The following is a 27,281-nucleotide window of genomic DNA, read 5'->3' on the forward strand; positions in this document are numbered from 1 at the left end:
ACAGCTCACAGTAGCTGTTACTAGCAGGATACCGCATTGGTAACAACTTCTACCTGCTGCTGAAAAGTCACAGGCAGGAGGAGGAATCTGGAGTCTTCACTTCTTACCTTTTGCATGCAGACCCTAAATAAAGAGGAGGGAACTTGCATTTAACTTCAAACAACCCCAAAAAGCCCCCAAGCCAAACAAAACACCAGAGGCCTTTCCATATGGTTCATACAAAATAGAGTCCAATATAATTAACTTCTGAACACTTCAACACAAACACTTGACACTGGCTTCTTCATTAGAGTTAATTATGCATTCATTTGTTAGATGGTTCCATGGAATTTTTGCTGACTTGATTTGCTGTGAAAATATTTATTTCTTCAGTGAACTAACTTCTTGCCAGGCACGAGGAAATCTGTTAGGTTCCTTATGCATTAATGTATTTCTACTTGTTTTTAATGCATGACTGCTTTTGCTAGCATTTTACATCCTACTAATATTATAGGCAGCTGCCAAACAGCAAGAGCTTTCTGCTGACTGCAGTTTTATTGTTTAATACACAGCTGAACTTTAACAAAACAAAGTTTCTTTTACAATATGCAGTTTATTTAAACTGTATTATGAGAATGCCCAGTTACATCTGTAAAAAACTTAATCCATCAAAAATTCTTATCCATATTAATACATTTCATGTTAAGCAAGAATTATTAAATATTTTTAGGAGGCAATGTACACTTAGCAAGTATTCTATAAACAGAGGTTATACCACTCTGGCTTGGAACATGAGAACTATAAAAGTTTGAAAAAATCATCTGTATATCACTTCTGCAGATTTGATATCTGCATTCAAAAGTAACACAAGTCACATCAATTACCACTTGTTCTATGAGTATTCTATTTTAAAATATCTTTTAAAAATAAGTTACTGTAACCAATGTCTAAAGTGAACAGGTGACCATCCATGTAACAAGATCAACTAAAATAAATAATTTACAATAAAAATTGTTGCTAGCACTAAATCTTCATACAAAAACAATTATTGCATTTAGCTCGGCACAGAAGAAAACCCACCTTTTCTCATAGCAACGTGAACTGCTATAGATGCTACATCTATTCTATCTTCCTCTTTTAGCTGAAAAGTGTAAACAGCTAATTTTGTGCTAGAGCTGCAAAAATGTTATAATTTATTCATGTTTTTAAAAAACATTGCAAGTGAGTTTATCTCCAACTAATACCAATTTCTAGGAATCTTTAAATCTTAAGAATCTTCACCTTAAAATCAGTTGGCCAAATTGTAATTTCACTTTTATTTTGAATTTGAAACATCAGCTAACTCCTCACAGATAGTATTTCTCCTTAAAAAAGGGAATCAAGGAAGTTTGGGAAGGTTAAAAGAGGTTAGAGAATTAAAATAGGAAGTTAAGTAGCAACGAGTCTCCCTTTTTCCTTCAAGTTTCAGGAACTTGCATGCCATCAGGCCCACTGAACTGGCATACCAGAAGTTACTATTATCTAGACCTACAAATACTAGCTGGAAGTAACTCAGTCCTTTCGTACTCTTCTTTTGCGCACTGATTTCAGTGAACCTTCTCCAGAACCTGTGCTTTCATCAGCTTCTTTCATCTGAAAAAAAACCAAACAAGAAAACGCCAAAAAAACAGCATTAAAATTTTAAACCAATTTTAATTTCATTATTGAAAATGGCATGTTCCTTTATTTCTCCTCCCGACCCCTCCAATCATATTATCACTAAATACAACACTTAAGTGACAGGACATTTTTTTCCACAATACTAATCTAACAATAAATAAAGTGGGTAGAAGACTTTTCCTTTCTATACTCAGAAGGAAGGGAATAGTACATCAAAACTGATGTCAGAAATTTGGTTTTGCCCGTTTACTCAGTGGTTTAGAAGCAGCGACTTTTTAATGAATTTAGCAACTTGCTTAAAGTGCATCTTATGCTAATTTTAACTTTCACTCCTTAAGCAAGAAGCATTTAAAACATTCTAACTGCCGCCTTTGGAGAGCGACAACTAGAACAAACTGCTCTTAAATCAGATGTGTTCTTCTCAGTTTAAAAGCGATTAGCTTACAGAGGTGCACGAAAAGCCTTTCCGACATGAACTCCATTCTCAGACAGTGCACTGCTTCCTCACTTTCCTGCATCATCTACTGGCAAGCACCTCATGCAGAAGGAACAGCTCACAGAATGTGGCACAGCCTGAGTGAGGACATGGTGTGCATGACATCTCCCAAGTAGGTCACTAGCTAACTCATGACAGAAACTTGTACACCCTGAAAATACCCAGAGAAGAGCAAGCCATAACCTCATTGTGATACTGTGTAATGGCATACACACATTCAGACCTTGTTATTACTTTCACAGAGAGTCACATACATCTTAATGGGGTTCATCAGATACTGTATTCCTAGATAAACATACAAGGAAAAGAGAAAAAAAAAAGCTTCTTACAGGAACAAGAGGAAGTCCTGAATAAGGTGTAATTAATGAAGAATTTCAGTGCTAAAACAATGCAACCTCATGCAAGGTACAGTTTCCTAGAGGACTTTTATATGAAAAGGCGTTAATATTAAACAACTCCCCTAATCTGGGAAGGGACTCATTTAGGGAGTGACAAGCACAAGATGACCAACAGCAATACTGTGGGTGGATCTAAAGCGTTTCAGACACGCCAGAGTTTCTAAATGAAAGGGTAATGAGTAGTTGACAAGCAAGAAAAGCACACACACGTTCCATTCTACAATGTTATTTTCTGAAAAACATTTTATAGATTATCTGGTGGCTGGATTAATCTGCACAAGAAAAATGAAACTGCAGGTGCTGAATTCAAAACCAGTATGGTCATTTTGCTTAAAACTTTTTTTTTTCCTTAAATTCCAAAATAAGAAGATAACTGAAAGCTTAAGGTTTTTCTAGGTCTCACTAAAAGGCTATTGGGTTAGAAGCACATGTTCCATCAATTAAGTAGCACAATAAAAAGAGATTGACACCTACTGCAACACCCAAATGTTCAAGACTTGCAACTCATTTAATAATCTGTTAAAACCTATACTCCTGTAGAAACGTTTCATGTTTAGAGACCTGCATGATCACTTCTATACTATACCTGTATTTTACAATAAATACCACCTAGCCAAAATCACACAGGAAGAGACACGTTTCACAAACCTATACAGAGCATTTGAGGTATCAAACTCAAATAAAAACACATCCCCACCTCATGATTATTTTATGGCTCAACAGAAGAAAAACTCTTGTTGTAGGTAACTGGACTTAGTTAGAAATGTGATGTTGGACAATGGCAAGGAGAAAATAGGGGGAAAACACCCACATTTACCTCATCTTCTGAACCAGATCTATTTGACTTATCACCTTCTTCTTGACTTCCATCTGCAACTTCATTTTCTTCTTCATCACCAACATCTTCACAACCTTCACCCTCACCTTCTGCAGAAGAAATTAATTCTACTTTGTAAACAGAACTATATTAAAAATGCACTACATCCAGACAACGCTCATAGGGAAAAGAAGCCAATTTCAGCCTTAGAATGAACTGCTTGTTTACGATCTCTGTGCTACAAACAGTAGAATTCTCATGAATTAGTAGAAATTGATCACTGTCAGATTTAATAACAAATTTTAATAGCTTCAGCCTAGCCTCTTTTCACAATAGCACATACTCTCTTCAGACTTGTGACTGACTAAAATGATGACCTTAAGTTGGTTTCCTCTAGGGAAGTCCTTAAATCCAGATATTGCATTAGACAGTTTTGAGACTGGAGTCCAAAATATACATCCCAAATCTGACTAAATTCTGACTTAGATAGCAAAGTACAATATTGCAGTTATCAGTCATCCACCATGGGGGACACCTACATCCTAAGGGAATTCTACTTTTCAGCAAGGAATTCTTTTGGCATACTGTTTTGGTTGAAGGATAAGCAGCTCTGTGCTTATCCCCTTCTTATGCATTACTGCAATGCAGAAACTAGTCAGAAAAGCACTGTACTCCCCTCAGCTCACTCGAAGTATGTCCAGCTTGCACTGCTAGGATAAAACTATTCACAAAAAGCAGTAAGCTTTCTGCGAGACCTGGTGTCAGTTAGACCTTTGAACTGACAGGGACTGGAAAGGCAGGGGGGAAGTAGAAAAAAGTTAAAAAAAAAAAAAAAAACAGTGCATTTTTACTCTCCGGAATTCCCTGGACAAATTACAGGCTAAGCAACACAGAGGCAGCCTCTACTTTCTTACTGAGGCCACGTCACTGCACTGAAGAGCAGTGCATGTATCAAATACTGTGAATTCTAGGCTGCTCTCTGATCAGCACGTAGGTTGCCCTTCTAGGGTAACCAACTCTATATTCTGCATATTTTGTGAAGGAGGCCAGGCACCCAACTGTTTTGATTTCCACTTCGGGCCTCAGTACTTACAAGCTGGCACTACTATGCTTGCATTTTAGGTATTGATGCTCATTATAAGAACTAAACCTCAACAACCACAGCATGATTCAAAGAAAAGTTACTGGGGTTTGGCAAGTTTCTTCCTTTATTTCAAACTAAGGTCCTGAAGTGAGAATTTCTGGAAATTGAGTACCCTTAGCAATACTTTCTATCAAGAGTAAACAAGAAATCATATCTGAATCTGATAGAAAGGATAAAAAATGGCATTTTACAACTTAACAAAACCAGTAATGAAGCAGTGCTCAATGCTATCCTTATCAGGTCATGCCTGCATCTCATAACCACTACTTCAGTGCTAAAAAAACCCAAACTAAACCCAAAACCTCAAAACCCACCCCCCAATTCTTACTGTTGCAGCTCAGTAAAACTGAAACAAAAGTAACTACATAAATTCAGATGGTAGTCACATATAAGATGCGACTCTCCTGATTTCTTGCTGACAAAAAAATCTAGAAAACCCTAATTTATTAAAATATTTGAGACTTCTGTAGGAGTACCAAAAAAAGTTTGCCTCCAGTAGAGCTATAAATTGAGCCAAACAGTTCATAACAATTAGTGAAGCTCTAAGAAATTAGTTTTTCCCATCTGTAAATATACCTGATACATGTCTACAATAATACGTCTCTACTATTGTTCTCAAAAGGAGAAATACGACCAAAAAAAGAGAGATCATAATTTAAGATAGACATAGACAAAGATTTCTGTTCTAAAAATAAGCCCTTAACAGAAGAGCTTGGCAAAAATTCATAAAGCCTTTGCTCATATCCTAATGAGGCAATTAGAGATTTTAAGTGATGCAAATCCACCACCTCCCGTAAGTACTAATTTCAATAGAGGGGAAAAAACAAAACAAATGAAAAATCTTCTGGCTTTTACTACTTCTGATGTCTGAACTGGACAACTATACTATTTAAAATTATTAACTTAAATTTAGTCTAATATTAATGTAAACAATATTTCATATAACTAAATGTGTAACTTCACAACTAAGGTTCAGACTGTGCCCCTGAAATTCCATTTCTTGGCAACATTCTTTCACTTCCTGGAATATTTTTCTAGAGGGCAAGGAAAGTCAGGAGACGAAGCAGGTAAGTGGACAAATCAAGAACACATCATCCTTTAGCAATGCCACAAAAATTAACCTAGAACAAAATAAAACAGTAAATCCCATGGACAATGCCCTTCAAGAAACACTCTGCCAGCAACACACTCTCACTGGACCAAAGAAAACTACAAGTGTTTCTGAAATTTGCTATTGTGCCATGCTTCCCCCCTCCCCCCCCCCCACCCCGCAAAGGCCCCGTGATAAAACGTGGATCTCAAGTTATTCAGTATTCCACAGCTCAAACCCTGTTACCTTCAACTGCAGAAAACAAAGCAGCAGTTAATGACTATAAACGAATTGTAAAAATGTTTAGGATCCAAACAGACTAGTAGAAAATATTTATGACTACAGGTACCATACTGAGAAATCTCAGAGGAAACTCACATCCATATCTGATGAAAGCTGGCATCTACCAGCTTGAAGTTCTACCATCAACAAGGAAGCAGAGGGAAAAAAAACAGAAAGGAGAGAGCATTTTCAAGTCCTAGCCCAAATTACCTCCCTTTCCCAATACCTGAAGGAAAAGCCTCCTTTCTCATCTTCTTTGTATCCTTTATAAACTCTCTTTCTGTCTCCTCCGTTTCTCTTCTCTCTGTAGCAAAAAGAATCAGCAGGAGGAGGCAGAAGACAAATTCTCTAATGCTTTCAGACATTAAGAGGCAAAAGAGCGATAGGAAAAAAGGGAAGATTTCAACCTGCAAATGTAAAAGGTGTCGGGAAGCTAAGGGAAGCTAAGCAATTCTTAAACAAAGAGAAACCAGGAAGTCATATGACAGCAAAGTGTAATCCTTCCCTCCGAAGCCTCAAATTTACTTGAAAACCTTCGAATAGTCATACAAAAGCTAGCTATGGCAGTTTTACTCTGTGTTCAGTTTAGTAACTGAAAGTAAAGGTCTAAAATGGAACCTACTTTTGAAACATCATGAACAGCTGTTCCAAGTGGAATTCTTTAAAAAAGTTGTGTTCCTCTGCAATTGCCTGGACCTTATTTCTAATATTCAAACACACACTTTAACATATTACTTATTAAGTGATGTGTTGTAATTAACTAAATTAATTGACTGACTTAACAGAAGAATATTGGAATACAGGCATCTCAGGCAGCCATGCAACAGTAGCATATTAGGTAGAAAATGTATCTATGATCTGCATCGAGACTGGGTAGAAGAAAACAGATGCTGTAATTCAGGAGCAAAGAGCAGGTAAAGTAGAGTAAGATCAAAAGGAAAATGTAGGAAGATACAATGCTGAAATGCCGTACCTACAATTTATGCTAATGTAAAAAATATATGTAGCATAACTAAAATAATTAAATGCCTAGGTAAGGCTCTTGAATGGCAAGGCAGATAGACTAAGTTTGGTGTGGCAAGCATTGTGCCAACAATGTACTCAATTCTGTAAGTGCTGGCATGGGAATGTCTGATGCTGAGTAAACTTTTAAGACATACAGGCAGAAGCCATCAAGGCTTATGGACCAAAGCGCAGACAGAGACAAAATCCACAAAATTTGTCAGTAATACAAAATCACATCAGTAATAAGAACAAAACCAAAACAAACCATGAATGTCTGCTAGGTTTCTAACTTTCCATGCCAGTCCCTTGTCATTTTCTTTGTTCCTACCAAGGAAGAGTGAAGTAAGAGGCAGAATCTTGCAGAGGTCTGGGGCTAAGGATTTTCTCGTGGAAGTCAAGATAATGCACTGTAAGTTACGATTTGCTTCTTACTCATTCCTATAGACTCAAGGAAATGCTAACAGAATATCAAAGCCATAGTTGAATAGTACCAGTAATCTTTGCTACAGTAACACAAGGTGATTTTATCCTTGGATGCCAAAGTATAGCTCAACCTACTGAATCACTGATTTCTCCCCTAGGGGAGCAGAACAGATCTCTGCAGGCATGTAATGCATTGCTAGAAAGCAACACAAAGGAAGCAGCAGACTTCAGTATTTCAAGTCTACTGTATTTTCAGGCTTTAACAAGAGTTACTAAAATTAGTGACCAGCAGAATAGTTCAAGGTACAGCCCTCCCATAGAGGAGTAAGCAGAAAGACTTATGTTAAAGACTTAAAGCTATTCCAGATGCATTTTAAAGACAAAAATGTGACTTTAACCATTCAAATATGTTCAATATTTGAAATATTTAGAAGGGAGAAAACATGCATCACTGTCTACAAACATAAAAAGACTGTCAGAAGCACATTAATTTCTTGAAAGTGAAAAAATACTGAGGAGAGTCTTACTTTCTGCTTGTATTTATCAAAGAGCTATTAGCCATGGAATGCCACTCGCTGGAGGTTGTCAAAAAGAAAAAGAGGACTCAGAGCAAGGCAGGTTTTGCATATTCTAAAATAACTGGTTGTAATTATTGGCAGTGCAATCCATGAACTAGCCCTATTCATGTCTTTGTATTTAATTAAAGTGCAAGATGGCTTGCTCATCTTACCATCTTCAGCAGCATCTTCATTTTCTTTTCCTTCTTCTAATTCTATTTCATCATCTTCTAACTCCTCTCTCTCTTGTTTTAGTTCTCCCTTTGTAATTGACTTAGATAGGTCAGTTTTTTTGAAGTCAATATCATCATCTGTTTTCTATAACAAATTAAAAATGAATTTACATTTAAACTCAAATTAAGAATTAAACACACCAGCCACTGTAAGCTAAGTAACACCAATGGCACATTAAAAGTATATGTTGTTGCACAGATGCTAACAGTTTTCAAATAAAGTATTAAGAATAAAACCAAATAAAAATATAGTAAGTTTCTCTAACCTTTGCTGGCCAGCAGAACAACACACCTAGACCAACAGGGAGAGCTAAAGTCAAGATGTAAAGAACCCAGAGCCATGGGTGGTCTTCTGCAGCAGTCACCAGTTGAGTAAACATACCGGGCTATATTAAAAACAATTAAAAAAAAAAAAAAAAAAAAAGATTTTGCATTTACATCCCTCTTAACACTTCAGTAAGTTTATAAAGTGTACTTATATATGTTTTAAGCTTTATGTTGCCCAAAGAAAAGCCTTCTTTACCTTTGCTTTTTAATGACTAAAACAATATTGGATTTCAATACTAGTAAAGTAACAATTTGTCAGACTGCAAAAAAATAGCAGGTGCTAAGTAAGAAGGAACAAACCTGGTACTCCAAACATACTAGACTGGCCACTACTCAATTTTGTAAAGTGACATTTGGAGTCTTGGCAACCTCACACTTTAGGCCCTTCCCAGCTACTCCATTTTTTTTCCCCCACACTGTGCTAACTCAGCTGAAAGCTCCCAAAGCATCAAGAACCTGAGAGCAGCAGCCAGCCTCCTGAAGAGCAATGTCTTGCTCCATCTGTAGTACCACATTCTCTCCTTTGGCAGCCAGTTACTCGGAGTCAACTGTCCTCCCAGCCCAGTTCTGAGTTATACAATAGAGGTAGGTGGGCAAGTGCCTGGTCCAGTAAGACCTCTGGAAAGGGTACATCAACAACTAAGGTAGGAAGTTTGAGAGGCACAGTGGAGTGAGGGGACTCAAGGGAATATTTTTTACTATTGTGTGTACAGGTATCGATGGAGGTCCAGACATAAAACCAAACATTTCAGAAAAGGGCAAGGTTGTGGGAAGAGGTGGCTTTCCTAATTGCATGGGCAGATACGCTGTTGCTACTTGCTCATCCTGCGACAAACAGCAGCTGTCAGGAACTGGCCACATTTGCCACCCACCCATCGTTTCCTTCCCACAGCTGCAGGCCTGCTCTTGCCACTCAAAGAAAATATAGGACTGTTAGAAAGAAACTGTAGTCAGTAAAGGCAGCCACTAGAGGGGCTCACGATCCTGTATGTCAGGACAAGTTCATCCTACAGCATAGGAAAGGGATCTAGAAAAAACTGTGGCGGCTGGCCAAGTGCAGTATACAAACAAAATGTGGATGCACACATAGAAACAGAAGAACAGACACAGCTCCATAAACACACGTGCACTATTTTCAGAGCTATGTAATGTACATCTAAGCAGACAAAGGCCTAAAATTATTAAACAGAAAAAACACATGACTATTTATCCATTCCTCATGGGAGGGAAACATCTAAAGAACATATATAATGGATTTAGCTGCAAGAGGGGAAAAGAGGAGGAAAAAAAGAGGAGGGGGGGGGGGAAAAAGAGGAGGGGGGGGAAAAAGAGGAGGGGGGGAAAAAAAGGGGAGGGGGGGGAAAAAAAGGGGAGGGGGGGGAAAAAGAGGAGGGGGGGGGAAAAAGAGGAGGGGGGGGAAAAAGAGGAGGGGGGGGAAAAGAGGAGGGGGGGGAAAAAGAGGAGGGGGGGGGAAAAAGAGGAGGGGGGGGAAAAAGAGGAGGGGGGAAGGGGCGGGGGGAAGAGGTCTCTGAGTGTAAGTAACTCTGCTGCCATTTGCTGACAGGTACTGAATTTCTAGTATCACCACGAACAGCAGAAGACTCATTAACTCTAATGAAGCCAATTTCTCACTAGGTATTTAAGTAAAATGTTGTACCCTTTTAATTTCAAGAGGATATTGCATTGATCTGGAAAAGGTAAAAAGCCAAACCATGAGGGAAAAAAAAAACCTGTCATAGTTACTCAGCAAGATGAGTAATTGCAGACAAATTAATATTCTGTCAGCATTAATTGACAGAAAATTCTTCCAACAGCACACCTTCCTCATTACTTTTGGCTATCAAGAACACAGTAAAGTTTATACCTCATTAGCACTTGCTACTAATTTCTTCAAGCCCCAGCCATCTGCTGCCCAACGATCTGCTACTTCTTTTTCTGAACATATAATGAAGTTATCAAAGTAGATATCAGATGTCATAGACCAGAGTTCTAAACCAATAGCACTGATGGTGGTCATCTCAAATGGGTGAAGATCTTCAAAATAGTCTGGGTTTGGTATTTTCCGAGGGCTCCAGATTCCCTTTTAAGGAAAAAAAAGAAAAAAAAAAAAAAAATAATCACATTACCTATACTTCACTAAAAAAAACAAACTGTGAAACAAATTTAAAAATAATTAGAACTTCCCAACTATTTTAAATGCATATTTAAGACAACAAGACAACAAGCATTAGAATTTAACCTACATAAAAACAAAATTGGAAATAGCCTATAAGATTTTGGCAAATAGGTCTCAATTTTCTGGCTTAGGGCAGACCTCTTAAAACTAATTTTTTTTGTCCATACAGGGTTACAGTAATAACTGACTGTACAGAGTATCTCCGTTCTTCCACGTACTGGTGATTCCAAGGACAGTCTTTGTAAACTTCCTAGAGTAAGTCTAGGAAACAAATTTCCTAATACTGCAGGAAAAGACAACGTTGGTATTACTTCTTCCTCTAGTCTCTCCTTATGTAATACATAGTTTTGGCTTTTGTTCATCAATACAGCATATACACTTTTGGAAGAGCACTGGTCAATATTTCGCGGCCAGTGATGGAATCTTCCGAGGTAAGCATCTATTGTCTGGGGGCCTCAGACTGCAGGGGAACTACATCCTGTGATCCACACGGTCCCTTCCAGTACATATATATACACACATAAACTGATAGCTACTGTAACCAGAAGCATTAGGGAAAATTTTAGGGAAGGAAAATTCAGTCTTATGATACCTGTGCAAATTAGAGCCAAATTTTGTTTACAAACCTGCTTAGGATCTTAAGCTTAAAGAAATCAGATTCAAGTACTCCCCAGTCATAATTAATACAAAGTAATTCTCTTTAATATCTAACTGATTACCTCTTATATCTGGAGGGGAGGAGGAGAATTTAATTATCCAAAACTGACGCTTCCACTAAAATTGAACTAGTAAGTTGAGCTGCTTACTAAAAGGTTTCATTTTTCTAATTAAAAAAATTGTTCATTTAAAAGACCCAGACTTAAAACCCCAACAAAAAAGAAGAGAAATATTTCATTAAATGATAACATAATTCAGAATACAATTCTACAGAGCATATTAAATAAGTGGTACCAGTGCAAGTCATTGCAAAAGCAACTTTTAACAGAGAAATTGTTTTAATACAGGAAGCATTTCTACTTTCCAGAATACTTAAAGGAGAAAAAAAAAAAAAGCAACTTAAATTCAAAAAAAGCTCAAAATGTTTAGTGAGGGTATTCAGACTCATTCTAAAATATAAATATACAGTAAAAAAGCCTAGATAAATATACTACTTTGACTTGCCTGCTCTGTTGAACTCTGTACCTTTTAACAATGACCTACAATATTCCTATTACCTGATAGTTAGGATTATCTATCATAGGTGCTTTCCATTTTCCTTTATAGTTTGGGTTATTCTTCATGGGACGCACCCAGTGTCCACAACCAGGTGCAGTCTCACACTTTGGATTAGGGATCTGAGGGGCTTCCCACTCCCCATCCATTTCTTCATCCCTACAGAAGAAAAAATTACAGATCGGACTGGTCTGAACACTAGCAGTCAGTCTGAAGTTAGGGGCCATACATGTTTTGCTGTAACTATCTCAGAATTTTGACCAGTTCACAGAACTTTACCCAACAATATAAGGAGTGCTACCCCTCCCCCCCCCCTTTTTTTTTTTAAAGATCATGAGATCACGTGTTCATAACTACCACAGCACAACTGAATGCAATTGTATTCCTGCATCTGCAGACAGCTTGAAACACTTCTCCATAAGATGCTTAAAGATTCTTTGAGACTATTACATGATTTCAAGTTACCAACTTAAAACTGTTTCATGGTTTAACACTGTAGCAAATTCTTTCAAAGGGGTCCTTCATGTTCTGTTTTTGTTTCTATATCTTCAGAAAACAAAAGGCGATTGACATGTTCATGTTTTTCTAAAAAGCAGCCCCTCAAACCAACCAATATTTGGCCACACCTTACACATTCCAACTTACTACCTCAAAAGACAATGAGTTTTGGATTGACTTGTGATGCACAACTCAATTTGCCACAGAGAATAGTCAGTCTTATCTACAAGACACATTAACAACCTGCACTTATTGATCAAGTTCTTACCAGTCCTTTGGTTTTTTTGCATTAGGGTCTGGAACATACTGTGGTTCATCATCAAGCCATCCCTCAGGCTTAACAGCATCAGGATCTTCTATTTTGGAAGGCTCACCTTCATCCCTTCAATTACAAACTTATGTCAGAAAATACAGCAGCCTGACCTTGAACCAATGTCCCATTCAGAGGACTGTAACTGGCACAAAGGGGATGATTTTCAAAGGCACAACAGAATTAGACACACTGATAATGAGAATTAGACACCCAATTATCTGTTTATAAATATTTGGATTATATTTGCATTGTTTCAAAGTACTACTTAGCCCAAAAATTGCTGCCATCAACTAGCAGGTGTCAGTCAGGTCTTCCCATTAAGTTTTTCCCTCCTCTTCCTGAGTTGCTGTATGAACAGTAGTTCACATAGAAGGAAGTAGGAATCACTGAATGTAAATTAAGACTATATGGTGAAAAAACCCACAACCCTCTGCCTAATCTTTCAGGTATAGTAATCTTAGTTATTAATAGCAACTATGGAGGGTACAAATGAGCAAAAAGCACAATTATCTTTCCTTAGAAGATGACCTTGTACCCACCTCAATTCTGTTTTCAAACTTCAGTGCTTTTAGTAGTGGAAAATTGTCATTAGCAAAAAACAAAATAAAACCAGTCAAATCTTTCAAATTAATAACCTGCATTTAAAAGGTATTGTACAGATTAAAATGTTCTCCTTACCAGTCATCTGGTTTGACAGCATTTGGATCAGGTATTTTTGGTCTCTCATCCCAATCATCAGGCTTCTTGTCACTAGGATCCTCTATTTCTTTGGGAGGGTTTACTGGAGGAACCATATCCTCAAGAAGACTTCCTTTACTGACAACTGATTGGTCAATTAACATTTCAAATGTATCATCTGGTTTTAGCACTAAATTGAAGAAATTTGTATTAAAGAAATAAGGCAAGCATTCATTTTACAAGGATCTTTAACCGAAACCTATATAATAAGCACAGACTTGGACAAATAACGGCAAACAGGATCCTTACTCTCAGAGGAGGAGACAGACTCCCCACCCAGCTACTGGATCTGGACACAAAACACTGAAGTTGCTACTGTGGGGATGTACGCCCAGTATCAGGCCCCCAAAAATGAAACCTCCAGCAAATTCAATTGCTGAAACACATCTGAGCACATTCTAAGAGATTTTTCAAAAACCTACCACTTGACCAAAATTCTGCTTTGTTTATTTATTTAAAAACACAGACAATGAAAGACAAACATCTGCCCCAAAAGGCATCTCTGCTACCAAATTACGATTTCACACCTGAAAGCATGGAAACACAAGAACTGCATCAGTAACGCAGCTGAAAGATCATCAAAGCAATATTTTCTCCGATTCAAATCTGACAGCCATTTCCCTCAAATGCCAGACTGCAAATACAGAAATTTCTCTTCAAATGTTTAACTATTTTAGCAAGTGTGAGTAACTGAGAAGCTGGGGTCACAGAACTGCGCAGTGTCAGACTCGGTAACAGACATTGTATCCAGATCCATTTCTAATAACCAGTGAGCACATTTCTAAGTGCTTAACAAGTATATTAAAATGTCTATTCAACACAACAAAGATTATTAATTCAAAAGTAAATACTATTCTACTTTTATGTCAGTTTTATAAAAATGGGTGATGAAAACCAGAGTAACAGTCTTACAATGACAGCTTGATAATATCTGATGAAGCTCTTGCAGTTTTCAACAGTATTAAAATAACCATAAATGCAAAAATGAACCCCCCCATATCACTTTAGATACAATACAAAGAACTGATTTTTAAACTTATGTTATCAGTCACATAATGCATTAGAATCACAAGCTCTAGGGAATCTATTTGAACAATTATAACCGAATAAGTGCAATCCAAGTTTAAGTATCTTTAATCAGAATTTCTAATGAACAGCCCAAATACAGGAACACATGCATTCCTTTACCAGAAGAACAGTGTTTTGTTTCACTTATTCCTGTTATCTAAAAGGGAAAGTTTGCTATGGCACACTACGGTAATTTATTTTAAAGAACAGTAAGTTTGCCCATGGCACAGCAGTTGAACATGCCTTCCATTATTATTCAATGGATGTTCAAAAGTGTAGTCAATTTTGCTGGATTTGCAGTATGCCACAGATGAGCCCATTCTTCTCTGATTAGTTATTCTTCCTCAGAAGTTAGAAAAAAGGGGGAAAAAAGTACAAAATTAAACTTTCATCTCTGCTATACTGTTCATTGGTACAGAAAGAGATGTCACCAAATTAAAACCAGCCCATACTCATTCACTTCCGAGAATGCGGTAACATATCTGTTCACGCACACTGCTGTGGGTGCAGGTGTTAGCGAGATCTCTTAACCTGTGGAGGACAGTTGTGTGCAGCATGCTGCAGATTTAACTGAATTCCTGTGAACTCTGATGCCTGCCTAGAATATTGGACAGTTGTGGGTGTTTTAGTATCTTTCTTAACAAAAATATCTTCATCACAGAATCACACAATGGTTGGGGTTGGAAGGGACCTCTGGAGATCATCTAGTCCAACCCCCCTACCAAAGCAGGTTCACCTAGAGCAGGTGGCACAGGATCACAACCTTATCATAATAAATACTGAAAGTATTAATCAATTCTTCACACTAAAGGCTGGCCAGGGCTGATACGCTTTTTCCTGTAATTGGATATTAAACAGCAGCATTTCAAAGCCACTTTTATGCCCTGCAGTTAAGCCCAGTCATTAAATCATTTAAGCACAAATCATTAAGCAACCACCCCTCAGAATTAACAGACTATTACAAACAAAAAAGTGGACTCAATACAAAGCTTCAGTGGATAGAAACACATTTTTAATCTCTCCTTTCCAATTTGAATTTATAAGAATTAAAGAATACCAAGAGTATATAGATGCGTCTTCTTGTCCAAATAGAATTTTTTTAGGTCTACGTCGGGACGTTTTGCATGTTTTTCATCATATTCTCCAGTTTTAGGATTCTTATGTCTGAAGATAAAGTGTAGTTTGTAATCTTCTCCACATTTATCTGGTCCAAACATAATAGTATAAGGTGTTTTGTCAAAAAAGTATTCCTGTAGAAGCAAGAAAGCTGAGCATGTGTTATACTGTACATTTTATGAAGCCATTTTTGGATACTTTTTTTCCTTGGTGCTGTGGCATACAGCATGATTACCTTTTCTAAAATTTAACTGAAAACTGGTAGGGTACATCACGAAAGGAATTGAACAGTCCTCTTGAGTTGCTGGGTGCTCTCTATTCACAGAGAGCGGACTAACCATAGAGATCACTTAAACCTCCTCAAGTGAAGATGAATAAATTTATTTAGACCCTACCCTTATATTAAGTTTGGAAATGCCTGTCATAAATCAAAACCCCCAAGTATCTATAACCTTCTACAAACATTACACTAAAAGATAGAACTAATTACTGTTCTTCGTACCAATTTTATTTTTCAATAAAGATAAAACCCAGGATATTATTCTCAAGTATTTTATCAGTCTTCTTGCTCCACATTAAATAACAACAACAACCAACCCTGAAAATATCAGATACAGTTGTTCTCCTTCAGAGAATGTTGCAGTAAGCTGTTTAGATGTCAGCATTTTTCAACTATTTATATGATTTTTGTATTTGGAATATGCAGTAACATGGTTCCTTATATTCTTCAGCAGTTGCTTGAAGGAAGAAGACCACTTGATTCCTGGAAGTTTTCTTCTTGAAAGATATATTCTGACATAAACATATTGTTTGAAATGAGTCTGTATTTTTAAATTTTTTGAATGCAAAGTAAACCATTTTCACTTTATGCACTACCGTAGTGCACGTATTTTAAGGTTGGTCCCTTTTACAACATTCAACAGTCGTAGTCACTGCTAAGAATTAACAATAATTAACTGACTACTCTAATAGCAGTAAGCATATATACAGCATTGAGACATGTCCAATTTTAAAGTTCAAAAAAACAAGAAAGAGAGAACATGGACTCTTTTAAGTTACCTCATCACACAGCCAGTGAAACTCCAAAAACAGTACAGGACGAATTGTGAGCCAGGCCATAAACAGGCACATTTTGCATTTGCTGTCTTCTGGCTTACCTTCTAGTAAGATGACAGATACTGGAGGATTACAGTTTTATGTGTAATTGAGCTGAGTATCTTGGTCTCACACATTCTTTTAAAATACAAAACTTTTCGGTTTTACTATCATTTACATATCTTTCCATTATGAAAGATGTCATGCCTCTACTTGCTTTCCTGCAGTCTGTATTTTTAATACTTATTTATTAGTACTCAAATTACTGGAGCATAAAAAACACACGGGCATACAAATTTTAGGAAAAAGGAAGAGCACTAGGAAGTCGCACTAAAGCTTTTATTAATACACCTTAGAAATGCTTACAAGCAACTTCTTATGTGTGTCGCCATCTCCTAGACTCTTGCAGAGGTACGTATTATCCCTTATATCTCATGAAGAGTCCCACTGTTAAGTGGCTCTTCCTGGCTGCTTGTCTGCAGGTCAGGCCAAGCACTGTCTTGAGCCTGTCCTGAGCAATCTCCTCTTCACTTTGCACACACACAGGGCATCACACTTCACTGCTGTTCTCCTCATTACTTGAAAGTCAAGGTTATGGCCTCATGGGACAAGGCAGCAGCAATAGGCACAGACATCGCGGGGATAAAAGCACAAGGAAAAAATCTTACCCAGAAAGGAAATTATGTATTCTGCCCACACTCCCGTTACAAGTTTTTTCCAGACTATTCCCTACTGTTTTTTCCAGGAGCTTGCCTTTCTAGTTTAGCAAATCTTGGTGAGCAAATAGTATAGCCTGATTCATCTCAAACCCAACAGCTTCTATAGCCTATACAGGTTGTAACTGTGATCGCTTCGCAAACTTCTGTCACTACAGCACTGAACGTTGGCTCGGCAACACCAATTAGCCACAAACCTGTAGCAGTTAGGGTAATCAGCTTTTACGTGTCCACAGCAACCTCCTTCAGGATTGGAAGTACCCTTATCACTTCATGTTTGTACTGCTGAGTCAACGCAAGTTCCTCCTAGCTCATGATTTAACATTTTGAATCCACACTGGTCATTCCAAGTCTGTCCAAATGCATAATCCTGTTCTGTAACTGCTGCTATGTACCAAAAGCACCACCTCCCATCAAAGCAGCTGCAGCGACTGTTGTATATATCAGCCATCCCTACTCTGTCAACACAACATTTGCGTTGCGCAAGCTCCTAGGCCACAATTCACTGCCAGTTCTGAATGTAAAAAAAATAAAGTTACTAAAATATCCTCCATCACAGGCTAGACAGCTTATATCTACACCCCAGTGTAGTGGCAGAAATACTAAAAGTGGAAACAACCAGTTCGCATGTGCCAGAACTGAGACTTGGCTAGAACAGACAGCATTTTAAGCAAGAAATACCCAATTGAGTTGGCATAGTAATAAAGAGTTTTGCAGATAAATTTGGAAAGGGCAGGCAAGTTCGCATCAATACACTGAGAAACAATCTACAAAATGGTCCAACATACGAAGGCACTTACTGATTTTTCACACCTGATTATTCAGACCTTTTCCTGGGAAGAGAGATTCTCCATCACTTTCAGTTTCTAATTCCAAGTCGTGGCCCTTTCTAAGATGCCATGTTGTGTGCCATGCAGTAAAAAAATTGTTTCACAAGTTACAAGTTGAGATTCTATGGCTTCTATTATTGCAGAAAGTCAGACTAGCCAGATGCAAAAGTCCTTTGTCTTGGATACAAGACATCACTTGTGCAGAACTAAGAGGAGTATGTTAATCACAGCACACTCTTCATTCTAACCTTCTGAAATTCACGCTTCGAGATTTCTTGTGTGAATATCTTAATAGCTTATATTAATAGCTTACTTTAAGTTTTAGACTACCTATAAGTTTCATTAAAATAAATGGAAATCATAACAAGAATAATGTTATCAAATATTCCACCAGTAAAAAATGCACAACTCCAAAGGTTTTGTGTATATATAATAAACTATATGTATATAATTACCTTGCCCAATCTTCTGCTTAAGCATTTAGGATGCTTTTAAGAATTTAGGATGCATTAGGAATTAATTTCTTACTGACATTTCACAAGAACAACTATGCATTCCTCAAATGAACAACTGATAGCAAATGTTAAGTAAGAGGACATACCAGATTCAAGTCATCACTACTGGAGAGAAGTTTAATATATGCACCACCACAGTCAATGCCTTCTTGAAAATTCACTTCGTATCTGGGCAAGCAGCAAGTAAAAAAAAAACATTCCAAGCATCAGACAAATACAAATTAACTTCTAATTTGCAGTTCTAATTATGAATACATTAAGACTGTGTATTAGTTGCTACTGTCAACACACTTCTACATGACCAAAAAGTTTTAATTGCTACCCAAGCTAATACAGCAGCAATGTCAGTCAAAAAACGCCATGGTAGCAACTGGTTGCAAACAGTTGGCATCACCAGTAAGAAAAGCTTCAGGGTGGTATCAACCAACATGCAAACATCAAAGTGAAGTAGAAATGGGCAAGAGTTCTAGAAAGTTTGTGCCATCTTTGAAACTGCCCATATGACACATTGAATTCAGCCAGAGGAGTTAGCTTGATACGTCTAAGTACAACAAAGCAAGTCTGAGTATTAGGCAGAAGTAGTCATATGGCCATGGTGCTCATCATCACTAATATTGCTATAATACATTCAAGATTCAAGTTGCTTTTACAGAGCTACACAGAAGTATTCTCTAAGTGGAAAAACTGTACTCAAACTACATATGACTTAGATCTTTCAGAGTAAGACTGAAAATTAATTAGCTTTTTCAGCAATCTTGTAAAGTATTAGACTTCTGTCCTAAAATACTTCAAAAGAGTTTAAATATCACTTCTTAACACTTGTACTACAATCTTACTTGATTATTAAGTCATTCATACTTACAGTTCTGATGGCTCTGGATATAGGTCAATGCTATATGGAAGTCAGTATTTTTCTGCAGGGATTCACAGTACTTTCTTGACTTAAAGATTTTAATAATAATAAATATTAAGTAAAAAAATCTGAGGGATTACTTACTGAACAATCAAGGGTTTATTATCAAAAATAAATGCCTTTGTTAGCATAGCTGATATTGCATGATGCTTTGCCACCGATTTTAACACTAATCCTCTGTCTCCAGGCACTGTGTTTTCTTTCAGCTCTTCTACTTCCCATCTTCCTAAAACATACACACACACACACACAGAGTCTTTGAAAAAAACATAGGCTGAAATAAAGAAATCATAGCCTTGTTGAAAGCAAAGAGTTAACAGCAAATAAAGACTAGCTGCCAAAGCAGGGAAGAAATCTCGACATCTGGTGTTAAAGAAGTTAAACAATAATCATCCAATTCATTACTGGTAAATGCTACCACGGATACAAAAACATTACTCAAGTCCAGCTTACACTTCCCCAAACTAACTGCTCTACAGCACTCAAATACAAAAAAACCATTCATGGTACACAAATTCGCTGCTCACATCTTTCTATCAAATCAGTGATAGAATGTTTTAACCAGCACTTTTCAAGAATTAGAAACCACTAGAATTCCAGCTCCACAGTTAGATGATAAAATAAAAACTGTGTCATGCTAAAGATCCATCTAACCCAACATTCTGGCTCAGACACAAGGAAGAAAGAAAGCTTCGGGAAAAAGAGTGCAAGTACTTGTAACAACAAGAAGTGGCAAGCTTTTTCTTTTTTCTTTCCCCAAGTAGCTGTTTCTACAGCAGTAAAAAATCCCAGTTTCATAACTGTTATAGCCAAAAGAAAGGAAATTATCAAAATCTCAGTTTTATGTGTAAACCAGAATTTTCCAACTAAAAAAAAGCCAGCCGTGGATTCCAAAGTAGGAAAGAACCACATCCTTACCATAATCCACCATAAACCAATGACATTGAATAGCAAAACATGCACATTTAACATAGAATGTTTTTACATCACAAAATTTAATTAAGTCTATTGCACAAACCTGTAGCATGTGTGAATATCCACTGGATTTCTGTTTAATTGAAATAGTGTATGAAAGAATCAATACATTTTAGGTATGTCATTTTATTCAAGCCTAATGCTTGCATTGCTAATATAGAGGCTGTTTCAACGCTCTGGTTCATATTTAATGAGTTTTATTGTAAAAATCTATTTCAGCCATAAGAAATGGCAGATAAGTAAAGAGATACCTACACTTTGGGTACGCATAGCTCTACACAGAAAAGCCCACTCTCCCATTTCACCAAAAAGGTATTACTTCTAGCCAATTAAAATCATGCTAGCTTTCAGTATTTTAAAGATGGCACATGTGCAAAGTATAGGTTATTCCTGCTCTACTCAAATTTACAGAAATCTACAAGAAAACTTCAATATTGTAGATCTGTATCTTTAGGCTGTGGTATCCCACAATGCCTAGAGGAACATAAAATATTTCTCAAGATTTTAGATTTATTCCTACCATCATCACATAAAAAGCATTAGTCACAAAGGCACTGCGTAAGCGAGATACCTGCACGGTTCTTCCCCTCCTGCTTATATGGAATTAGAACGTTTCAGGTCAAATCTAATCACATGGGAGATGAAGCTCTCTTTCCACCCTGCCCCCACCCCGCCCAAAGTCTTTCCAAGACAAGCAAGCAAGCGCCTACAGCTTTAAAAATAAAAGATTATATAATTATACATTCTCCAAGTTTGGGAAAAATACAGTTGATTACACATGTGGGCAAAGAACAAGATTTCTAAAAGGGCAGTTATATTTTCTCAGAGCTTAGCAGCACAAGATTCACTGATATTTTTTTTTTTTTTTTCCAGGAATGAACACAGCACAAAAGAAAGACTACTTTTACAATTCACTGGAATTTTGAAAAAAGCCTGCGTCAACATGAACAAAAGGAAGAAAACGTAATGAGTTCTTCAGCACGTTCATAAACTGTGAAATCCAAATGAAACAGCTATTTACTTTTATTCAACTGAAGTGCAATTTGTGAAAGGTCATTAGAGAAGGGTAGATATGTATGTCAATAACAAATCCCTAGTTTCTTCTAGTCTGCTAAACAGGAGGGAGGAAAATTCCCTCTTCTTCAATAGTGTTCCTTCCTGGAAACTAAGACCAAGCAATAATGCCAGGCAAAACAAGACGACAAAAAAAAAAAATTAAATTGGAAAATAGTTCAAAAAACCTCTTTTTAAAACAGACTTTGGTAACGTTGAATTGTCTGGGTGACTTTAAGCAAATACGACTGTTTTGACATTAGAGACAATTTCTATCTAATCCGAGGCCAAGTAATCAGAGACACATCAGTTCTTATAAGCATCTCATCTGTATGGATAGCCCCTTTGCAACTTCTTTATTTTTACCAGTTATTTCTGGTAACTGCTAAACCTAAAAACATCTGTTCTGTACTGTTTTGCACACCAGGGTCCTACAAGTTACATTTGCTTACCAGTTCCTATTAACATTAATTGATTTCATTTGACATAAGAGCAGTAGCAAACACTTTTCTTTTGCAGCAGAAGCTTCTTCTGTTCTCCCCGCTTTCTCTTGAATGAAATAAATTCATGTTGCAAAATTATTGCCACAGATCACACATCTGTCAGTTTAAGATTACATTCAAGCAGGCAATTCTAGCCTAGGAATTCATAACTCAAGTGCAAACCCCCACGATAAAAACCATCAAAACAACTTTTTCATTATTACTTTCCAAAGTTTTTTTAGACTACTGTAAGAATAAACTGCACAAGAACCACTGGAGGACCCTACATTCTAGCACAGAGAATCTGAAAAAGTATTTTAAAGAAAAACATTATTCAGTTTAGCTTTTTTGTTTCAGAGGCTAGACTGGGAGACCAGCCCATCAATCAGTAGGACAGACGCAACAACATGGAACATGCTACTCTAGAAACGTGTTTAACAACTGAAACTGAAGTGGTAAATCTCTCTGACACGATTTCAGAGAAGGTGGTTCTCTGAAAGTTCTGAAAGTTCTCAAGAAGCACTACTCATGAACAATCAATACTGACTATTCAGATACCAGAGGGTATTCTAGTATCATTCATTGCAATAGATTGTTGGGATGACCAAAAAAAAAAAAAAATTATCTTCACACTAAGTAACCCAATGAGCAACATTTCACACCTCAGTTTCAGGATAATAGTCATTATACAAACTAACATTTTTGACTTACGTCATCTAGGTTTTCAAAGGTAAGTTCAGTGTAAGGTGTAGTTATTTCTCAAAGAGCAACAGAACAGAAACTATACAGTGGAAGTAAACATTAAAACCACTTACCATCATATTTAGCAATGTTATCATCCGTGTCTTCTTTCTTGGTTTTAGACAACACCCACCTACAACAGAAAGCGTACTAGTCATTGAACTATCTATGCATGTATTATTTAACAAGCACAGGAAAAACAGCTTTCGCTTCTAGGCTGTGAACCTGTGATAATGATTTTGACAGTCAGCATCATGGAACTTTGTGTAGTTCAAAGAACTACAAAGCATTTAAAATACATTAGTCTAATATAGCAGTTCAAAATACTTCCTAGCAATGTAAATGAATATACAATTATAACTCTAAAGTAATTAAGTTATTCTGAATAAACTTCAGTTTTATATACAAGCTGAGTTTGGCAGAATGTAAGAATATCACGTAAGCATATAATGGAAAACAGCAAGGTTCAAGTGTAAAACCTTTGATACGATAAGGAAAAGAAAATAATCACCCAAAGAAACTTAACACTATCTGACAGTAACAGTACACATGCATAAAAGAGGACGAAAGGAAGAGGTAAAAGTGTCCAAATGGCAAATGCAATTATGCACTGAACAGATTCCAAATGTCTGGCACATAGGGCATCCCAACAGGGGGAACAAACTCCTGATCTCCTCGATACTATGAACTCAGCTTATCAAATTGAGGTTACCGAAAAGATATGCACATACCCGACACACACAGTGTTCATTTGGAGGAGGGGGTGGGAGGGGGAGAAAAAAGGGCAGTCCACCCTCTGATCATACAGTGGTTCTATCCTGAGCCATGCACAGGAGTATCTTAAGCCAAAAGTGTTGCTGAACTCTTCATCGTATCAACTACAATACTACATTCTCATGATTAATTCTGTAAAGAAGTATTTTCATTCATTCTGAAATATCCTCTGCATGGAGTATTTCAGGGATGAATACTTTATCTTTTCTGTTTGAATTTCAGGCAGATTTGTTTGCTGTTAACAGAGATGCTGAAAGTTTCACAGTATAAATGGCAAACTAGATCCTTGGTCTACCAGGAGAAAGATCAATGGGGAAATAAGACATCTCTACAAGTCACGCAGATTTTCAAGTCCCATTCTCAAAAAAAGCTACTCTATTCTGGTGATTCACCTAGTCAACTTTTATGTACCAGCTTCCCCAATTTTAAGGAAGAAAGGCAACATGCTGCTTACTTTCTCATACATCTTAAGTTCCATATGTGTTATTCTTATGTAAATGACGTACAGCTAGACCAAAAAATCCCAAGCATTGTAGCTAGAGCTTTGAATATTACATTTAGTAGGAAGACAAACTAATCTTTGAACAGATTTCATGAAGCTAGAAATTGGGATGGATGTTATCATTCAAGTATCCCAGTTAAGTTTTTACATTTGTTAATCAAGGTCTTCAGTTGTTTGGGTTTTTCTTAGCAACCATTATCACCTCTTCTATTTAATCATTTTCCCTGTTATCATTGGTACTGCTTTTGTATTGCACTTCTTAACATTCAGAAGTGACATATCATTAAGACAAGTGATACGCTGAAGATGGGAGCTTATCTTATTTTCCTTCTACATTTGGTCTAAATATGCAACAAAAACAGGAAAATATGAAAGAACATCATGTGTGTAATGACAGACTAATGTTCAGTGGCCTGAAGTTTCCTGTAACCCTACAGAAGAGAACAGTTTAGAAACAACTGGAAAAAGGGAGTAAGATTCAATCTTACAAAAGTTACTGGTCCCTGCTACCGTGTTATTTTGTTTACAGTTTAAATCATGCATCCTCAGCAGACATATATGCCTTATGATGGTATAACCTCACTCCTACAGTAGCTGGATCTCAGTCTTCTCACAGGAAGTAAAAAATAGGCAGCTTCAAGTTCTACCGTAATGAATGTATCATATTGCATCTCCTTTCACCTCTCTGTCTGGCTCTTCACAGGAGAGTTAGTTTTTGTTCCATCAATTTTAGTAACATATGAAAACACCTTTTTTCGTGATTTTTCACAAATCAAGAGATAGGTCTTTTGTTCAACAGCATCAAAGTGTACAGGAAAAAATATACCAATAACAAGACGTGATTTCTCATTAAAAACCAGAGACTTACTTTCACATTTTAAAAGCTTTTCTCATAGCAAGGAAGTACTCTAACAACTCATCAGACCAGCTATTACTAAAGAGATTTCTACGGCATTCACAGATTCTACCCGAAAGCACTTACTTAACTTGAGCCAGTGACAGAAGGCTAACCTGGCTTGATTCAAAAAAGAAGTCAGTGATCATACAGACCACATTTACATGGTAGTCATTTGTTTTTCCTTGATATTCTACACACTTTACATGTGAGCTAGAAAGAGGACTGAAAGCCAAGTTGTTTTCCAACTAGAAGTAGTAAGTCTATTCCAGAAGTAGAAAGTAATATATTATATTCACTCTTATTGACAGTACATTGGCAGCAACTGACTATAGCTCACAATACACAGCTTTTCATTAAGCAACACAAGTCACCCAGTAGCAGTTACACCTTACATTGCCATACTGTTGGAAGAAAACTGGTAAGGTAGAGACAAGACAAAAATTTCTGGCTTAAGAATTGTTGAGATAAACCTGAAGATTTTTCTAAAATGTCAATGCAGTAAGGTCAAACTACCTAGGAACATTTCAGTAGTCTCATAAATATCTAAGTCTTACTGAGTATGGCAAGCAATACAATAAATTAATAAAAAATCTGCTAAGAAAAGTCTTCCCCAATAGAGGTTTTATCTATAATGCTGAAGGCGCTGCCTTCTTACACATACCTAAGTGCGCCTGAAGAGTTAGAAAGAGTTTCCCACCGCAGTGTAATGGCTATGCGCTCCACCTTACAGCTAAACTCAGCTGGCTAAATCTTTAAATTATATTATTTTTCTTAATGTCCATAAACCCAGAGTTTATTAAAAGCTTCCTCAAAACACAAAAAATAGCAACATACCTGAAACGTTAACTGTCCGGCTTAACATTATGATGTATTTGGAGCAAGCATTACCAGCCTTCCCAATTCTAACCCCTGTAAAAATTAATTTTTATAAAGATACTAGCAGAAAAATGAATACAAAGTAAGTCCTGCCACTGTAAGTTAAACAGTCAAAAATAAAAGTTTGTAATTTTAAGGCATAAACTTACCCAGCCAATACTCCATCAAAGGTTTCTGTAAAATACACTTCCCCAGTTGGCTTTGGAGTCTGGTACACAACCTAAATGACACGTACAGATACACATAACTCTAACATAAATTACAATTTTTCATTTGAAATACACTATCATATCTCTAGAAGTAGTCCATCCAGACAGACCACCAGATTTTGTTCATTTAGAAACATCTAGCAGCATAGAACACCTTTCCCCACCCTCCCATGCCCCTCTCATTTCTACAGTTTGGGCGCATCCCTCTAACAGGGAGCAATTTCATATCTGTGAATTTTAAAAATTGCTTCCTGTGTTCAAAGCTCTTTTAACTAAAGTACTGTTACACATCTTACGTGTAACAAAACCCCAGAAAATTTACTGAACTTGCACCAATTCTTTGCTTTGTCCCTATTTCTTTCTGTACATGTTTTCCATTCTTCTGTTTTCCTGTCTACTTGGCACATTACAGTTGGGCTACACAGTAAAAAGTTGAAAAAATAATTCATTAATATTGCCCACATCTATTATGAAGTACAGCATAACAAATGCAGAAAGATTTTCTGGGAATAAAGACAGTGCCATAAGGCAGCTGTGACTGATGAAATCCAGAAACTAGTCTAAAGTCAAAATCTCAGTAAGACCAAGACGCTTTCTGCTTTCTTCTCTAGAAATGGCATGTTAGGGCTTACAACAAAAGGTTCTTCATGACTATCCACCACAGGCAGAAGATCTGATTTTACACTTTGGCATAGTACAATCATTCACCAAGCTTGTCCTTCATGTCACATTGAAAAACTCAGACGGGTGGGTTTGACACCCACTCAGTTGTCAACTGCGTGTTAACCTGCTCTTTTTTAAATGCATTTTTCCACCAATTTCTCCACTAGTTATAACTATGTATCTTATAATTACACAAGGTTTAGCTAAAGACTTCTGTAATCTTACCTCTAAGGAAGATTCATCTCTGTCAACATCAGCTTCTTGAGACTGCTTGTCAAAATCCTCCACTTCAACATCTGTATCCAGAGTTTCTTCGTTTTCAATTTCTGCAGTCACTGAGCTAATTATCAGGACACCCAAACACAGCCAGTCCCACTGGAAATGCATCCTGGCTACCTGAAGAACTGAAAGTTTTAAATTTTAAATATCACTGCAAGCATATTATCAATACTATTTCAATTTTACCCCAGACTTTATCAACTAGAGAAAAAACACATTAAAATAATAA

General features: G+C 36.9%; 1 protein-coding gene across 5 annotated transcripts; it reads right to left on the reverse strand.

Moving 5' to 3' along the window:
• Positions 1 to 1,530: 1,530 nt before the first annotated feature.
• On the reverse strand, positions 1,531 to 27,184 carry CLGN (calmegin). 5 transcript variants are annotated; one of them, XM_075709202.1, is made up of 15 exons: positions 26,999 to 27,184; positions 26,051 to 26,121; positions 22,926 to 22,984; positions 19,685 to 19,826; positions 18,774 to 18,855; positions 15,473 to 15,665; positions 13,288 to 13,477; positions 12,565 to 12,678; positions 11,801 to 11,957; positions 10,275 to 10,490; positions 8,350 to 8,469; positions 8,024 to 8,168; positions 6,092 to 6,169; positions 3,350 to 3,456; positions 1,531 to 1,611 (listed from the first exon to the last, which is right to left on the reverse strand). In XM_075709202.1, the coding sequence occupies exons 1-15, from the start codon at positions 27,158 to 27,160 to the stop codon at positions 1,531 to 1,533; spliced, it is 1,917 nt and encodes a 638-aa protein (XP_075565317.1). In that variant the 5' UTR covers positions 27,161 to 27,184. The 5 variants fall into 5 exon arrangements, with proteins under 5 accessions (XP_075565317.1, XP_075565316.1, XP_075565313.1 ...); XM_075709201.1 differs by having other exon boundaries at positions 3,350 to 3,459; positions 8,015 to 8,168; XM_075709198.1 differs by having other exon boundaries at positions 3,350 to 3,459; positions 26,999 to 27,160.
• Between the last annotated feature and the right edge of the window lie 97 nt (positions 27,185 to 27,281).

Source organism: Pelecanus crispus, chromosome 4 (assembly GCF_030463565.1).
Source record: "Pelecanus crispus isolate bPelCri1 chromosome 4, bPelCri1.pri, whole genome shotgun sequence".
Lineage (NCBI taxonomy): Eukaryota > Metazoa > Chordata > Aves > Pelecaniformes > Pelecanidae > Pelecanus > Pelecanus crispus.

Excerpts from the sequence above, each read along its gene's own strand:
- CLGN (XM_075709201.1), bottom strand. The coding sequence starts at position 27,160 with ATGCATTTCCAGTGGGACTGGCTGTGTTTGGGTGTCCTGATAATTAGC. Across the intron at positions 8,470-10,274 it reads TAGTAGCAAGTGCTAATGAG|CCCGGTATGTTTACTCAACT; the intron begins GTATAAACTTTA and ends TTTTTAATATAG. Across the intron at positions 3,460-6,091 it reads AAAGGAGGCTTTTCCTTCAG|AAGGTGAGGGTGAAGGTTGT; the intron begins GTATTGGGAAAG and ends TTTCTTCTGCAG.